General features: G+C 33.5%; 1 protein-coding gene across 1 annotated transcript; it reads left to right on the forward strand.

The window, feature by feature from the left end:
• Positions 1-11,223: 11,223 nt before the first annotated feature.
• LOC145594794 (putative disease resistance protein RGA1) lies at positions 11,224-17,253 on the forward strand. Its single transcript, XM_081651126.1, has 3 exons — positions 11,224-14,824; positions 16,296-16,484; positions 16,639-17,253. The coding sequence occupies exons 1-2, from the start codon at positions 11,529-11,531 to the stop codon at positions 16,300-16,302; spliced, it is 3,303 nt and encodes a 1,100-aa protein (XP_081507252.1). The 5' UTR covers positions 11,224-11,528; the 3' UTR covers positions 16,303-16,484; positions 16,639-17,253.
• Positions 17,254-18,557: the final 1,304 nt, after the last annotated feature.

The following is an 18,557-nucleotide window of genomic DNA, read 5'->3' on the forward strand; positions in this document are numbered from 1 at the left end:
CTCCAAGTCTTGTGGCCTTACTCTTCACACCGAAGAGGTTTTCCACATTAAAGTCTCTCATGTTATATGTTTAATTCTGTTTCTCAATAAATTTCCTGTCATCTGTGAATATGAGTGGTGATTGGAATTGGGTGTATTTAGTTGAATATACGGGTTTTCTTATCAAGTACAGTTGGGTCTTATCAAGTTAATTGCTGGTATCAACCCAGATTATTTCAGATGCTGTAGCAATTGCAGTATAAGAGACAAGTTAAAGATGAACACAAATGAAGAAAACTATTATCGATGGCAATGATTGTATAAGGGTTTTGTCACAACCAGCATGTTTGGATGATTGGAATTAACTTATATACGCCTTATTTTTTTATTAATCAATAATTAAGGATATTTTTAGGCTAAGTTTGACCATATTATTTATGAAAAGCATTGTAACAATTGTATGCAAGTTTAATGGTCATTTTCTTTAGATGGATATAAGCTTCTTAAATCTTAATCATTGGACCAGCTATGTTAGCTCTAGGTATGGGTTCTTATTGAGCTGCTTTGAGCAATGTAATCGATACTTAGTATTTAAAAACTCAAACCATGATACACACATGTCCCCATCCTATGCTCTCTTTCACAATCCAATTTACCAAGTGTTCAATATTCTAATTTAATGTGCCACATGTTTACTATTTTAATTCTATGTGCCAAGTGCTCACTATTCCAATCAAATGTGCCACGTGTGCAATTGTCCTATGTATTAATAATAGTCACCTTATAATATTAATACATAATATAATAATATTATTTAAAACTAATATTACACCATTTTAAGAGATATTTGTCTATTATATTTTTGGCCCGTACAATGTACAATTGTATACATCCCAAAACCTCACGGGTCTAAGATAAAGTATATATCATTATGAATGCCAGCAATATATTTTAAAGGAATTAAATTAAATTTCATAAATAATAATACAAACACTATTAAAAAAAAAAAAAGAATAATACAAACAAATCTTCTTAGTTAATTAAAAATATATATATATACTTAGTTAATTAAACAAAAACAAAGTAAACAAACATGGTCGCAATTTAGCTCATAAGCTTTGACCTTCTTTCCACTTGTACAATTTAGAGCACATAAGCTTTCCCCCCACCCCCCTTTTTTTTGTTTTTTTTGGAAACATAATCATCTTCTCTCTTGATAAACTTTTATTACACATTTATTTGTAATATTAAATGAAAACGAACCCAACATAATTCCATGGCCGCTCCATCTTCATCGACAAATCAACCCACAATAATCCCACACACTCTTCATATCCCCTCTTTAATTCCCACAAACTAAAGTGTCTTAAATCATGTTTTCGGTTACAAATTCATCATCCCATAATAATGATGATAATGATTTTTGGGTATTTATTCACTCATGTCTCAGTGCAATATTAACTCTCTGCAACATAGTACCTCCATCATCAAATTTATATGTAGAAACACCTTCACATTTGGTGAGTTTCTATCATCTTGTGCTTTTTTTTTCTTTTTCTTTTTTTATAATTATTCTTATTATTCTTATTTTGTTGATTTGTTGAATCTATATTGAAACCCCCAATTAACAAGATTTAGAAATTATTGTTTGATTTTGTAGAGAGCTTGATGCAAATTGAAGGTTGTTGCAAGAGGTAGAGCTCTTTGGCTAAGTCAATCTAATATTTGGTATAAGCTTCAACATTTTTGGGGAATCGAAATTGTGTTGTTGCATTAGCTTATCTGAATTTGGATTGTTTTTACTTTTGTTTAGTGGATTTGTTTTCTCTGTATGTTACTTTCATAATTAATATTACCAATAGATGTCGGTTTCGACATAATCTAATTGATAGTGAGTTATAGTTGATACGATTCAAGTTATAGTTTATCATGAGTTAATATTACTAATATTATTCATTCACAGGAAAGACGACACTAGCCCAGAAATAGAAGAAAGTCAACAGCAAAAATAGCACATAACGCAAAATACACAACATCAAAAAAGGAGTCCAAAAAGAAAACACAAGTGCAGATGCAACACGACGATTCAGGGCCCCCCAACCTTTTTGGAGGCCCTGTGCAAAAATAGAATATAAAATTTGGCTTATGAATTTTCTATACTCACAGCTTATTTTTTAATACAAGAAACAAAATCGTTGTTCTTCACAAATACGGAGTATATAAAGTTTGTACTCCGTAATTATTAAAAATGAAAGACTTTGTATAAAGAGTTTAATCATTTATTATATATGATAGAAAAAAAAATGCATTAATGATTTTGAAGATAGTAAACATTAAATAAGTATGGGCATTATATACATTTTGTAAAAAAGAAAAAAAAAATACATGTTGTTGTGTTTTCAAGGCTTATATAAAAAAATACATGTTGTAAAAATAAAAGACTATAGTGAGATTTGAACCAAGGACCCCTTGCAAGTAAAGATGTTAAAGCTCATGAAACCACTAAGCCACAATTAATATACATGAATAATTTTACAGCATATTTTTAATGATATGAGGCCCCAACCAAAGTTGGGCCCTGTGCGGCAGCTCATGCTGCACACCCTAATGACCAGCCATGACGACAAAGAATGACATCTCATTCCCATCTATCCTATGTAAACATAGTTACTTCAGACATATATTGAATAATAATTTGTTCTAAAATTTGATGTAATACAGAATATCTATTTTATTTTTCAATTTCAGTTATTCTCACACTCCATACTAAAAAGACGTATTAGATTACACTACAATTTATTCAAATCTAATTAGATTACCTTATTAAAAGCGAAGGAAATACATTATAATTCAACAACGTTTAATTGTTAATTATTAACATAATTGGGTGTACAACCAATTTGAGATTGAACACATTGTCCTACTACATATGTGTTTTCATATGTACTCATGCACAAATTTTCCCTCAATCAGATGATGCACTCATCTTTTCTTAGGTAATTAGCCAAAGGGTTTGTTAAAATTTGTTTGTCATGTTCATGCTTTAGAGTGGAGTAGTTTCATAATAATTATTAAATACATGCACCAATAAAAAAATATAAAAAAAAAGACGTACATTTCCATTTCATAAATTGACTTTTTTTTAAAAAAAAAAAAAAAAAAAAAAAAAAAAAAAAAAAAAAACTAGTATTGTCAAATAGTAGTTGGTTGTAAACTTGTAATTATTACATTGCTTGTAATTTGTCATAGCCAACATTAATAGATTTTTAGAGTTTATAAATTACCCTCTCTATTTTTAAATACTTGCTTCATTTCTCCCATGTGCGGAATTTTAAGAGAAATTGGAGAACTAAAAAATATGGAGGTAGTGGGGTATGTGGAAGAATAAAAAATTATTTAAAAAAACCAAAAATAATTGAGAGAATTGGAGGAGAGAGAATATGAAATTAATAAAATATGATTAATGTTCAGTCTACTAGGTGAAATAAATAAATTAAATATTGTAAAAGCTTTTTATGTAAAAAAGTAGAGCAAGTATTTATAAACAGCTGAAAATGGAAAGTAGAGCAAATATTTAAAAACGGAGGGAGTACTACGTATTAACATCCATAATATTATTGAAACTTAGAAGGACAACCTGTTATTACCGTCATGTGTCACCTACTGTTCCTTCCATATGATTGGGTGTCATATGAGCAGAGATGTCAAAACCAAACTGGCCCGAAAAAAATCATCTATTTCAAACTATAACCGATCAGATTTGATCCGAGAAATTCAAGACCCAAACCCGAACTGAACTCAACCCGAATCCGAATTTGGTCCGATTTGAGCTTAACCCGGCATCGATTTGACCCGACTTGAAGTCAAACAAAACCACTTTTACCCGACCTGAACTTAATTTGAACCGAAAATTGACCCGACAAATACCTGATTCAATCTGATTTGTTTTTTATCCTAATTGATATTAACCCGACCCGATTTTAACCCGACCTGATTTTGACTTAACATAATTTCAAACTAACCATAATTTTAAACTCAACCCATTATTTACCTTTATTTTTAGTTAAACATATATGTAATATTAATAAAACGATAAGGAAAAGTGACACATGAATGACTTGATATTAACCCAATAACAGATTTTAAAAAAAACTCAATAAATACTCTAGTTTTTAAAATGTATTTAGTTGAATATTAAATTTCATCAACCCGACCAAAATTCAGCCAAACACAAAAAGTATCTGAACCTGAAATCACCGAATACTAAATCAACCTTAGTAATCAAAACAGACTTAACATAACCGAAATTAACCGAATCAGAACCAGCCCAATCCAAAGTCATCCGACCCGAAAGTAACCCAGTCAAACCCGTTTTAAACTCGATTCAAATTCATCCAAACTGAATATGAACCGATCTGAACTTGATCTGACCCAACTCGATCAGGACCAGATAGATCTTCACCCAAATTTAACCTGACTCGCTGATCGATCGATCTTGACCCGAATTTGACCTGACTCGAAAGTGACCTGACCTGAATCAAGTTAAAAGGGTAATTATGAACTAAATATACTTGACCCAAACTAACCCGACCCGTCATGGATTAACCCAAATTTCATCCGGTTATTCAAATTGACACCTCTACACATGAGGCTATGTGTCATCATTCATTATTGTAATACCCCGTATTTTCATACGTATTTTCCTAATTAATTAATTAAGAATTATTTTATAAAAAGGGTATTTTAGTAAATTTATTATTTGGAGCCAAAATAATATTTGAATTTTGGCGCCAAAAGCATTTTGAAAACTAATCATTATTTTGGATAAGATTTATTATCCATTTATCTTATCTTAAAAACCGGATTATTATTTACATATTTCGGATATTTTAATTAAAGCAAAATTATATTAAATGGCCGAAAATTTTCATTTATTTAGCTAGGAAATTCAGATTTTCTATGCATAGAAAATCTGATTTTCTTAGTTAATTATTGGTGAATAATTGGTATTTTATTAATTAATTAATATTTACACAATTATTTTTATTCCTTAAACCGAGCAAAATCTTTCTAAATACTAGTAAGGGAATCTCCTATTTTCCTTAATTCTAATTTTCCATCTTTTTAGTATCCAATCATCATATTCTCTTGCCTTTTGTTCCTCTTGATTATTCCCCAAGTAATTCTAATTTCCTTATTATTTTTCATGACATACATACCTTCCATATTCAATTATACACAATCTCTTCAAATATCAAAACTTTCCTTGAATCTTTGCTTACTTATCCAAGTAATCTCTTAAACCCTAATTACCATAATTCTTCCTACATTTTCCTACCATAATTCATGCTCATACTAGCCTATAAATACCCCTTCATACCTCTCACATTCTTCACACCAATTTTCTCCTTTTCTTCTCCTAAATTTTACACAAATCATCCCGTTTATCTTTGAAGCCAATTTTCGGGCACTTCTGGTCAGTTTTTGGGGTATTGACGTTTCACAAAAGATTGTTCCTATCGAAAAATCCTTGAGGTTAGGCTCAAGAATCACCTAATTCGGAGTTATATAGAAGGAGTTATAGCCTCTGCAAGTTCTGTCTATTCTTTCCAACGCAAATCCAATATTTCTCTTTTCCTTGGTTTCTTATCTTTTCTTCTTCTCTTCTCTTATTCAAGTATTATTATTATTATTATTATTATTATTATTATTATTATTATTATTATTATTATTATTATTATTATTATGGGGGATTTATAAAAATTATTATGAGTAGTTTTAATTATATAAAATCATATATTTAATGATGTTTATGAGAAAATAATTTAAAAGGTTCATGTACATATAGTTGGGGGTTTATAATTATTTGTTAACCTTATATTGATTAAGGTTATATTTATTTGTAGGGTGTGTTCAACCAAGATTCATGAGGTTCTTTTGGTGTCTATAGCTAAGCAAGGATCAAGGTACGTTAGGTGGCTAGATACCTTTGAAAGTGATTGGTTTGAATAGCATGTTTTATATGATTTGATTGGTGATTGAATTAAATTGATTTGAATTGTGATTTTGAAATAAAGTATGTTTGGAGGTATTGATTTTAATATTTGTTTTAATAAAAGTATTTTTCACGATTGATTTTTAAATCATGTTTTGAATGGTTTGATCGAATTAGTTATCATGTTTAAAGGAATTGATTTGAAAAGTTTATTGAATTAAATATAAGGTTTTTCAAGGAAGAGTTATTGATTTTGAAAAGTATTAATATGAGATTTTATTCTCAAGTATTTATTTAAAAGGTTTTGATTTTGAAAGTATGTGGAAGGAGTTTGAATTATATTGGAATTTTTGGATATTAAAAGGATTTATTATTGAACTATTAAAATATTATTATTAATGCTTTATAAGCATGTTGGTAATCCCACTATGCGGATTTGGTTTATTGATAAGACTATGGACTTTGTATGACCTAGTCTTTCCTCAAGAATAGCCTTGTAATATAAGGAGACTAGCTTAGGGGGTGTGCACACTTGGGTGAGGAATTGGATTAAAAGAAATTGGTTCAAAAAGGAATTGGATTTTAAAGGAATTGGTTTATCAATTATTTTGAATGTTGAATCATTGGAATTGGTTTTGAATCATGAGTTTTGAAATTATTGGATTATTTATTGGAAATTGGTTTTAAAGCATGTTTGCGAATAAATTGAGTTTACATTATCTTGCACTTATCGTACTTAGCATATTTTGCTAATCCGTATTTCCTATTTGTTTTGGTTCGCCCTATTTACCGTATGGTAAGCAGTGTTGACTATTTTCAAGTGGAGTCATGAATGAGCATATGGGAGTCCCGGGATTTGCTTCACCTAGTTTAGGAATGTTGGTCTTGTGTTTATTTTGAGTACTCATAACAATGTTACTATTTTCATAAGTATTAATAAAAAAAAAAGTTGAGTCTCCGCTGCAAAGTATTGGTTTTATTTAGTAAGTTTGAGTAGCCTTGCGTAATCACGCGGCGGTAATACGCGTAAGTCTATCTCTACGGTATAATTATACGTATTATATTGGTAATTCCGTAGAGGGAGATTTGGGGGTGTTACAATTACCCTTAAACTCTTCATATATCGTTCTTAATTTTCCCAAAAAATGCAACTCCTAAATAATTGCACAATAATGTTTGTAAGACATTAATTACACACTAATGGTTGTTGCTTCCTTGGATGCTAATTTTCTAGATTCAATAATACCAATCAAGCAATTAAACAAATTACTTTGTCATATATACATAATTAAGTTACAATATTATTTTATTATGTGAAGTAAAATGAATAATACAAAGCACCCATTAATCTTAAAATTATTATTATGCATTTATTCACTTATAAATTGTTGAATACTAATTAACCTTCTAAATTTAGTTTTGATCAAACTTACAAATTTATAGTTTACCCGGGGCATCACCTAGGTCAATAACTATATTTTTTTAATTTTCTTATTTTATATGAAGCTCTATTTTTTTTAAAAAAAAAAAAAAAATACAAGTAATAGAAATTAAAGTGAATGTTACATTGAGTGATTTGCATGAAAATTGTTAAAAAGAATCAAAATTCCACATTTACACTACTTTTTATAAAATTACCTACACACCGTCCACATCATCTATCCTATATATTTAAATATGATTTTTATAAAAATTTGAGATTACTAGATTATAAACCTTAGTTAGGATTATTAAAATAAACGGAAATTTCACCAAATGCCCCTGAGTTATTTTTCTATTCACCAAATACCCATCAAAACTTTTAAATTCACCGTATACACTTGAGTTTAAGAAAAATGTCACCAAATGCCCTTAATGACTAATGGCGGTTAATTCCGTTAGTCATTAAGGTTAATTATGCCACGTGGCATGATGCAATTGGTTCTCCTTTAAATAATTAATCAATTAATTACTTAATTAATATAAAAAAAAAAATTAAACCCACCCCCAGCCACCCCTCCCCTACCAAACCAACTTCTGCCAGCGGCCGCCGGCGCCGGTGGTCCCCTACCCCTAGCCGGAACTGGCGCCGGTGGTCCCTATCCGCCGGCGAGGCCAGCCCCCCACCCTCGACACCCCCTCCCCTACCCCCAGCCCCCTCTCCCTTTGTTTCCCCTGCCCTTAAACCCCTCCCCGTCCCTCGAAAAACCCTCCCTCCTTCGCGGCTGGCGTCCAAACCCCTTCCCCGACGCCGGCGAACCTTTTTCGCCCCACCCCCCACCATCCCCACCCCATTTCCTTCCTAAACCACCACCCAAAAACCCCTGAATCAGAAAAACCCCAAATCCAAATCTAGGGTTTCGATTTGGGGTTTTTTTTGTTTTTTTGGGTGGACACTATAATCCAACCTTTCACTCATTCTCCTAAAATAATCCAACCTTTTGATTAACCTTAAATAATCCTAAGTTTACCTATTATTCTCTCATAGCAACCCTAGTAGGTCACCTTACCCTTTATAGCCGGTTAACAGTCACGTGGCACTTCTTAATTGGTCAATTTTTTTATTTTTATTTTAATTGAAAATAAAAAAAAATCTTTCTCCTTTCCTCCTGCCCGTTTCTCTCTCCTCTCCCTTCCTCCATTATCACCACTTAAACCACTCAACACCATCTACGGTACCAGCACCTCAACACCACCAACATCACCACTCACCACAACATCCATCCCCTACCAACCCACAATTCAACTGCAAACAAGACCTACAACATCAACCACCACCCACAACATCAACAATGTACAACCACAACCAATTGAGCCCCAAATTAATGTACGAATTGGTGCAGGTTGGGGTTTCGGTTTCTGGGTAGGATAGTGGTGGTTGTTTCAAGGAGGAGAGAGAAATTTGATTGAGAGGGAGAAGAGGATGAACGGTTTTGAGAATTGGAGGAGTGCGGTTTCGGTGGTGCGGGTGAGGGAGTGGTGGTTTCGCGGGCAAGATTACGCATGGGAGGTAACGTGGTTTAAGGGTGGGGTAGGGAAGGAAGGGGGTTGCAGGAGCTGCATGGAGGCGGAAAAAGGGAGTGGTGGGTCACTGTTGGCCGGTGGTGGGAGCGGCGGCAAACCAAGGAGGGTGAGGGAGTGGCTGGGGGGAGGTTGTTGGGTGGTGGTAGTGTTTAAAGGATGGTTGGTTAGGGCTCTCATGTTCAATCCATCCTCCATTGCTCTCAGGTCTTGGAACTAAGGAGGAAGGAGGAGGAAAGAATAGGAGAGGAAAAAAAAAGTAAAAAAAAAAAAAAAAAAAACTAATGTTGACTTATTCAGCCGGTTGTAGGTAAAATAGGTTTGCTAGGAGAGAATAATAGGTAAACTTAGGATTATTCGAGGTTAATCAAAAGGTTGGATTATTTTGGGGGAACCAGCGAAAGGTTGGATTATTCTTGTGAAATTTTCCTACAGACTTTAGTGTCCTGCCTTTATTTTCTTTTGGTGTATAATCTTCTATAACTTATATACTAAAGGTGAATATTATATTATATACTTAAGGTGAATAAAAATGACATATGTCATCACCTCAATAAAAAAATTCACGCCTGAAATTCCGTTCATTTCCGTTCATTTTTTGATTATTTTTGTTTATTTTAATTTGTTTATTTCTACAGTTTTACATTTAGTTTTAGAAATTAATTAAGTCATCATTAATGCATTATTCTCATGCCTAGTTATTCTCCGATTCCTATGCACATTTCATCTCCCTTATTCAAGTTTCCATATCAATTTCTTCAACTTTCCATATTCTTCCATCAATATTCTAATTAAATTTTCAAAATCACCAAATTTAAAACAAATTAGAAAAAAGTAAATGTCTGTTTCTCCATTAACGTAAGATAGACGTGTAAAATTATTAGGAATACTACAAAACCTCATATAACAATATACTCAAATTGCTTTGTGAATTGTTGATTTAAGACTTTGAGTGATTTCAATAACTTCATAAAAGTTCTTGCTTGTTCATCCTTCGTTCGATTTACGGTAAGGTAATTTTCTTGTTTTAGCAATGTTAATATACCACGACTCTATGAGTATCTATTGCAAATAATGTGTATTACCTTGTCGCTTCGATCAGGGCCGCTAAAATCAATGAGATGTCCTTGCGTGACACGAAATTTGGTAGATCATGAATAAACATTATAATTTGTTATAAAATTTTGTATAAATCGTACTTGGCAAGGGATTAATCTTGTGTAATATATTATTCAAAGAAGCAAGTCATTGAAGTGCACCTTTCGATCTTTCATTATTAGTAAGACCCACTCACCCCAAAATTATTGTCCATCTTTTCCTTTTCTGCTTCCCTTTGCGGTAAGTAACTATGTCTATACTTATAAAAGCTGGCACTTCTAAAGCTCATAGTTATCGCACTAAAGACCAAACCACTATAGTATAGAGTACGGACTACGGAGTACAAAGTAAAGTTTATGTACCATGTGACGAACTCTTCCCCTCCGGTTTTCTTTAAGCCATAACTTTACATTGGTTTTTTGGTATCAATGTATTATTTCAGAAATCAGAAGAAAATATTTTTTTTTTTTTTTTTTTTTTTTTTGATGAGCAGAAGAAAATATTTAACACTTCACTATTTTGCAACATCATACGGACTGCATTACATTATACTTAGTGAGGGGCAGCAAAAGTAAATTCATCAATTAAATTTATTACATTGCTCAACTACATAAAAAAGGATTGCACATAAGGTGTTTGATGAAATGCCAATTGGAAATTTACAACATCACTTTCTAAAGGTATGCATATATGCAATTACTTTTATTTATTTATTAATTTTTTTTTATAGAAAAGGTATTTTTAAATTCAAATATTCGTTATTTTAGTATCCGTTGAAACCATTATATCCCACTTGTGAGTGTCCCATCAAGAGGAAAAATGGTTTCACTTTATAAGGTAGAGAAGTACCTCTGTCCTCTTACTATTGTCAATTGGTTTTAGTATAGAATCTCGTAACTCTTGTATGTGGACTAAACTTTCCTCCTTGTTCGGGTTGCCCAAGTTCATTTTATATTGTTTCAAATTTAGCATATTATCCCTGTGTTCACCCGCATTTAACATGTTAACAAAACAATTGCAAGTATTTGGAAGTAATTTTTACTCCTTAACTTTTACTACTACTTTTTTTTTTTAACAAAAAAAAAGAGAATTAAAAAAAAAAAAAAAAAAAAAAATCTTCCTAGGGTGTTACAAGTCTACACACTATTTTTCCTTACCTATACAATTTACATTACTGTTGGTTACTCAAATGTAAAAAAGAGTACTGTACTCTGTTACTGTAATTATTTATCAGTAGACAATAGTGTGAACGTGTGATTCACAGCCAACGAGAGAAAAAAATCATTAATTTCACACTGCTTTTACATAAATGCTGATAATAATGCAATGTCCTTGTAATTCATCCTTCATCATCATTTACAAGAATTGTCTACAAGAATTTCAAGGCAGAGAGAAAAGGGAGTGAACCAGTGAACCACCAACAAAAATTACCCAAAAAAAAAAAAAACACAAGAAAATGGCAGAGGGAGCTCTTTTTGACTTGGCTACAACAGTGTTGGAAGGCTTGGGCAAAGCAGCCATAACAGAGGCTGCATCCTGGTGGGGTGCACGAGATGATTTGAAGAAGCTTGAGAAAACCATCAACTTGATTCAAGCTCGAGTTCGCGATGCTGAGAGGCACCGGGAAGAGGATGGCAGTGATGCCATCAAAGAGTGGCTTGGCAGGCTGAGGATGGTGCTTTACCAAGTTGACGACCTGTTTGATTTTGTCCTCACTGTTGACCGCCAGAAACAACAGCAGGTGGAGGTTAACAAGCAGGTTTGTGTTTCTTTCTCGAGATCTGGCTCTCTTTGTTTTAACTGGAAAATATCTCGAGAAATCAAGTCTATTCGACAACAACTTGTTGAAATCAATTCTGATATTGCTGGCTTGAACTTGAATGCCTATCATGATCGTAGAGATGAACCACAACCACTAAGGGCTCGTTTCATTAAGAATTGGGAAACAGGCCCTTTTGTGAAAGCAGAAGATGTCATTGGTAGGGAAACTGATAAAAGCATTATTATTGGGATGCTCTTTGATCCCAATTATGATGATGGGAAAAAGATTACTGTGATTCCAATTGTGGGGTTTGGGGGTCTTGGAAAAACCACTCTTGCTCAACTGGTTTTTAATGATGAGAATGTTCGGAAACATTTTGATCTTGCTGCATGGGCCTGTGTACCTGAGGTAGGTGATCAAAGCATTGTAATGAGGCGAGTTTACCAATCCTTAACCGGTAAAACAGATTCTAATAAACTGTTAGCTGGTCAGGTTAATTCAGGCATCCAAGATTCGATTAAGGATAAGAAGTATCTTCTTGTCTTAGATGACATATGGGATGAGAGTCGGGCTAGTTGGTTGGATCTCCTTACATTGCTTGAATGCGGTGCAAGTGGGAGTAGAGTAATTGTAACAACACGCTCCATGAATGTTGCAAAAGCTGTTGGGACAACAAAAGCCCACAATCTAAGAGAGCTAGCTGAAGAGGAGTCTTGGAATCTTTTCAAGCAATTTGCATTCCAATCAAGACAAGAAGAGAGTAATCCTGCTTTGAGACAGCTTGGGAAGGAGATCGTTGAAAGCTGTGGAAATGTTCCCCTTGCTATCAAGGTCGTTGGAAGTCTTCTCTACCCTGGAAATAGCCAAAACCATTGGGAACGGATTAGAGATGCTCGACGATCGAAGGCAAAGAGGAAAGAAGACAGTAACGTAATGCAAGTGTTGAAGTTGAGTTATGATTACTTGCCACCGGCATTAAAGCAATGCTTTGCTTACTGTTCATTGTTCGAAAAGGATTACACATATAGGCAAGATGAATTAGTTAAATTGTGGATGGCGCAAGGATATTTTGATAGCACAGATATTGGAGAAGAATATTTCCAGGAATTGTTACAGAGGAATTTATTTCAAGATCCAAATGAAGATGATGAAGGGAGCGTCGAATGCAAAATGCACGATTTAGTGCATGATTTGGCTCAAGTTATAGCTGGTGAAGAGATGAAACAGATTGAGCATTTAGACCAAATATATTCCCCTGGTAGGCTTATGCATGTGAGATTTAAAGGTAAAAAGCCAGAAGATGATGGATGGGAAGTTCCAGTGTCATTGCTTGCTGCTAGGAATATGCGGTCATTGCTACTGTGTAGATCCAAGTATGCAAATACTACTATAAAAGCATCATCTCTTAATTTGGTGATTTTGAAACTTCAGTCTTTGCGTGCCTTGGACTTAGAGAATATGGATATCTCCGTGGTCCCAAATTCTGTAGGGAAGTTGAGACATCTAAGGTACCTTAATCTTGCAAAGAATCATAGAATTAAATGTCTTCCTGAGGATATAACAGGATTACAGAACCTGCAAACACTGAAGCTTGTTGGCTGTTCCTCTCTTACAGAGTTGCCAAGAGATTTTTGTAAATTGGACAACCTGAGGCACTTGGGCATTACTAGGAGTAGTTTGAGTTATTTGCCATTAGGATTTGGGAAAATGACATCTTTGAAAGAGTTAGATCTATTTTTAGTTGGGAAAAACTATGGTATAGATTCATTGCCACCCTTGAATTTTCTGCGTATTGAATTTAGGAAGTGGAGAAATGGTGCTGTTGTGGAAGCACAGAGGGCAAATTTGAAGGATAATCAGTTATTGACTAGTCTTGAGTTAAAATTTCATCCTATGGAAGTTACTCCTCATTTTGGTGAAATGGATAGAATGTTAATGTTCTTGCAACTGCCTCCAAATCTTAAAGATATTGGAGTTTATGACTACAAAGGAGTTGAGATGCCACGTAGATGGTTAGGTGGGTTATCTAAGCTTGTTTCCATTCGCATTGGTGATTGCAGTAATTGCAGAGTTCTTCCTCATTTGAGTCGCCTGCCTTATCTCAATGAACTTTCTTTATCTATGCTTGATGACTTGGAGTATGTAGAAGATGAAGACGACATCTGGGAAAGTGGAGGTGAAATGTGTGGTTCTGGAGCCCAAAATGGTTACTTCCCATCCTTAACAACCTTGACAATCTGGGATTTAAGGTCTCTGAAGGGGTGGACAAGACCGGCAGCGGATGATGATGGTGGGCCAAGGCAATTGTTGTTTCCTCGTCTTCGGCGAATGATATTATATCATTGCCCCAAGTTGACATCGATGCCTCTAACACCAAAGTTGGAGTCTTTGAATTTGAATACAATCAATTGGAAGGTGTTAGAATTGAATCTGATGTCAATTGATGATGAAAAAGCATCTTCATCATCTTTAAAAAAAGTGAGTATTACAATTGTAGATGGACTAGCTTATCTGACGATCAGTAGTAGGCTATCTAATCTACAAAAATTAACGATATACAAATGCAAGGAACTGAAAAGTTTGACGATAGAATCTTCGATTTCCATTCAACATCTTACAATTCTGTGTTGCAATAGCTTGGAAAATATAACAGTGGGGAATCTCTCTGTCCTTGAAGAACTTCAATTTTCAAAGCTCAAGAAGTTGACACAACTCCCAAAAGAGATGGGCAACCTCTCCTCGCTTCGTCAGCTTAAAATTGATACTTGTCCAGAATTGGCATCACTTCCACAGTCATTACATGGCCTTACCTCTTTACAGTCACTTACAATCTGTGATTGTCCAGAATTGGCATCACTTCCACAGTCATTACATGGCCTTCCCTCTTTACAGTCACTTAATATCTGGTATTGTCCACATCTGAAAGAAAGATTTGAGAAGCCAAATGGCCAAGATTGGCACCTTCTCCAACATATCTCCGAGGTTTCTATGTGAGTTTCTCAACTTTGTCTTTGTGTTCTTTTATTATATGTGATGACATTTGTTGTTAGGGGAAATAAAAAAATTTCCTTCGTTACAAAACCAATGCGTTAGCTTAATAACACATGTGACAAATAATACAAGTTTGACAGTAGATATAATTTCTTTTGAAAAAAAAAAATATAATATCTTTATATTATGTTGAAAAGCTGATTTGTAGAAACTATATATTTATATGAATCTATAAAGATTTGTTTTTCTATATTGGTAAAAAATTACGGTCAAAGTAAGATAAAAGTACAAAAGATCAATTGATGCATTTAATTCGGAATGAAGAGAGTGAAAATGAACTTCAATTGCATTTGATGGATTGTAGTACAAAATTTGTTCAACTTGCTACTTGTTTCTTTCTTTTAATTCTTTCTAATATATTCCTTAAACAAAGTTGTTTTGGTAATGGAATGTAAGTTGTGCTTGAAAATTTGAATGTCAAACTTAAAGTCTTATATGATCAGTAAATCATCTTTGTGCATAACATGCTCACAAACAATCTTATAGTATTATGCGGTTTTTTTCGACTAGCTATCTTTCTCTTACACTCTGTCTTCATACTCTATGTACCCATTATCTTTTACTCCTATTTTCCAAAAAATGAAATAGAATAAGGCAAAAGAGAATAGAAATACTCATACATTGTATAGGAAGGATTATTAGTCGGGTCACATGTTGGACATTATGTTCTTAAAAGGGCGTTACGTAAAGAAAGATGGCAAAATTTTACACAAGTACTTGTCCAGAAACTGGATGAAGCACAAAAATTATACTATTTGTACAAATGTCAGACTTGCTCATAGGTGATGCATTTCAACTGTTTCCCGTGTTTATTGTTTTGATGAGTGTGTGATAAATATTATATAGACCCTCCTTTTGTATATACTAATCAAGTAATCATAAAGGAATTCATCAGCTTCAGTATATACAATAACTTGGTCCAATTTATGTGATGTATGTGCTTTAAATGGAGCTGCATGAAAATACATGTTACAAATCTGGCTTGCTGTAGTTATAAACATTGGATTATTGGTTAAGGATCTACGATTTTTAATTTTATCTTCACAATTGGACAGTCGTTTGCTTCTTAACTTAACAAAAACAAGTCTGCCTCCTTTATCATTACAGCAATTTCATGACTGACTATTCCAAGCTGCTGTAAGCGTCACTCATCTAAACTTGTTTCATCTTAACTGAAAGGTCCTTAATCTATCCATATTTTATGAGAACATATTCTAAATTAGCTGATTAGGTGTCCCCTAATGGGTTTACATGGGCAAACTATACAATTATACAAGTATTCCTTTAGTCTTATACAGAGATTTCATGTATATGTTTAGCCATTGTTACCATTTGATGTTGGTTCTCAATACCCATGATGTTGGAGAGAATTTTTACGCATCAACTGATAAAGCAATTTTATATTAACAGTTGGTAGATGATACCGAGGATTGGAAGAAGCAACAACGGTAGAATACAGAACATACAAAGGCAAAGAATTTGAGGGCGAAGACAATGAGGAGCTCAAAGGCAAACCCTTTGCTTTTCCTGTTTAGTCTTTCTTTTCCAACTACCTAAATAAGCCCACTTCCAGGCTCTAAGGCTTTACAAATGAAAACTGTAAGAATAAATGGTATTCATTACAAGAAGGAATTATCATATCATTACCCTAAGTAGCTATATTGCATAATTTCACTACTCATTTTGTCGTTTGGCTTTTCGTGTAGATTTGTTTGCTGAAATTAATAAATTAACCTGCTATTGTTTATTGCAGCTCTTCCTATATGTTGATCAGTGCAGGAATGCTGCACTCAAGTGAAGATGGTGACTATTTTGATGCTCTCCAGAGATGCCAGGCTGTGCATCATTAATGCAACCAGAGAAGAAGATACACCAAGCATGAAACAAGTGAAATGAAATTGAGGCCCGTGTTTTACATCATCACTTTTGGTTAGTATAATCGGGTTGGCCTGAGCATATGATTGGTGGAGTTTTTCAACCCTTCCTAGAAGGTGGGGAAAGCTTACACAGTGATGCTAATCACAGGCTAATCCTCTAGAATTTGGTGATTCTAAAGGAAGGTTTGGGAAGTGTTTTGTGGTATCCTAAAATTCAACACACAAGACAGGCGGAGGAGAGGAGTTTAATGGTACTCAAAAATGTATCTGCTATTGTGGTTCGATTGATGAGTAATCGTGGTTTAATAATGCTGTGTAATTATAGATACAAGCTCCAGTTGGAAAAGGGTGCTGAACAAAACTCTGTTATCTGGTGACATTTTTCACATTAGTCCTTTAATTGTTGTTATCTTATGTATGAAGTTGCTGTATACCTTTGTGAAATATGTTTTTCGGTTTGTTATCCTCAATAAATATTAATAATAAGAGAAGAAGGGTGCACTCCTTAAAAGTCCCATGGTTTAACTCTTCGAATTGCTTATCTATTTGTACTTAAATCTGGTGGTAATTTATTTTTGGATTTTTTGTGAAAAACTACCTTTTAAACTCCGGATTTTGCGAAAAACTACCCTAAAAACAAAATGTTGTAATCAACTACCTTATAAAGTATAAAATGTTGTAATTGACTACCTCCCACTGGAAAACACATTTGACTTTTATTTCCCGACGTTGACCATGTCATGTGAGGGTCACATGAGCCTTTAATGACTTAGTTCCTCCCACTTTCCCCCAAATTTTCCCGCTTTACACCAACTATTTCCCTTAACAATCCAATTAATAATATTTTATATTGCTTATTTGCAATCCCTTTGATAATTATATGGGCTGAATTGGTGTAAAGCGGAAAAATTTGGGGAAAAAAGGGGGAATGAAGTCATTTAAGGGTCACGTGACATTGTCAATGTCGGGAAATAAAAGTCAAATGTGTCATTCCGGTGAAAGGTAGTCAATTACAACATTTTATCTTTATAAGGTAGTTATTTACCACATTTTGTTTTTAGGGTAGTTTTTCGCAAAATCTGAAGTTTAAAAGGTAGTTTTTTACAAAAAGTCCTTTTTTTTCTTGTCATACTCATAACTATCAGAGTTTATAGGAAAAGGCAACAAATAATATTGCATATATGATACATTGTGAAACTTTTAAGTTCTAACCATTGAATTTATAAAGATACACCAATAAGATTACAGCTCAGAGATAAACTTTATCCTGTAATTTTCATCCTTGTATTCTTTTCGCTTTGTTTGAGCATGCACATTGTATCTGTATTGTTAGAAGTCAGCTGGCCCTGCATTTCTTTGCTTCTCATAAATTTCTATGGTGGCAGAAAGGAGAGAGATGTACCCCGGTTTTGATTATAACTATAATTTTTACAGCTTTTAATCTTTACACAGCTAAAGAAAAAAAAATGTGCAGACTTCAATGAAATGATAAGTACAGTCTTTCCAAAAAATAAATAAATGATAAGTGCTTAGTTTACATCTTTTCTGCAGAAGTGGAACACTTCCTGCAGGCTTAAAATTCAATTTATTTCAAATATTTGTAATAGCAACTACAGTATTAGTCAATTAGAGGTAAATGGTAATTATTGTGAAGATTAAATAATAAATGGAAGAAAAGTAATAGTAGCATTAATGCAGCTTTGTAGTTGGCATTTCAGATAAGAATTAAGTGGGCCAAAAACCAATGAGAATATTTATTCTTGAAGACTTATCCAGGTCAAGATCATCAAATACA

This window comes from Chenopodium album, chromosome 19 (assembly GCF_948465745.1).
Source record: "Chenopodium album chromosome 19, dcCheAlbu1.1, whole genome shotgun sequence".
Classification (NCBI taxonomy): Eukaryota; Viridiplantae; Streptophyta; class Magnoliopsida; order Caryophyllales; family Amaranthaceae; genus Chenopodium; species Chenopodium album.

What these genes read in the sequence shown, in the direction of transcription:
- LOC145594794 (XM_081651126.1), top strand. Translation starts at nt 11,529, where the DNA reads ATGGCAGAGGGAGCTCTTTTTGACTTGGCTACAACAGTGTTGGAAGGC.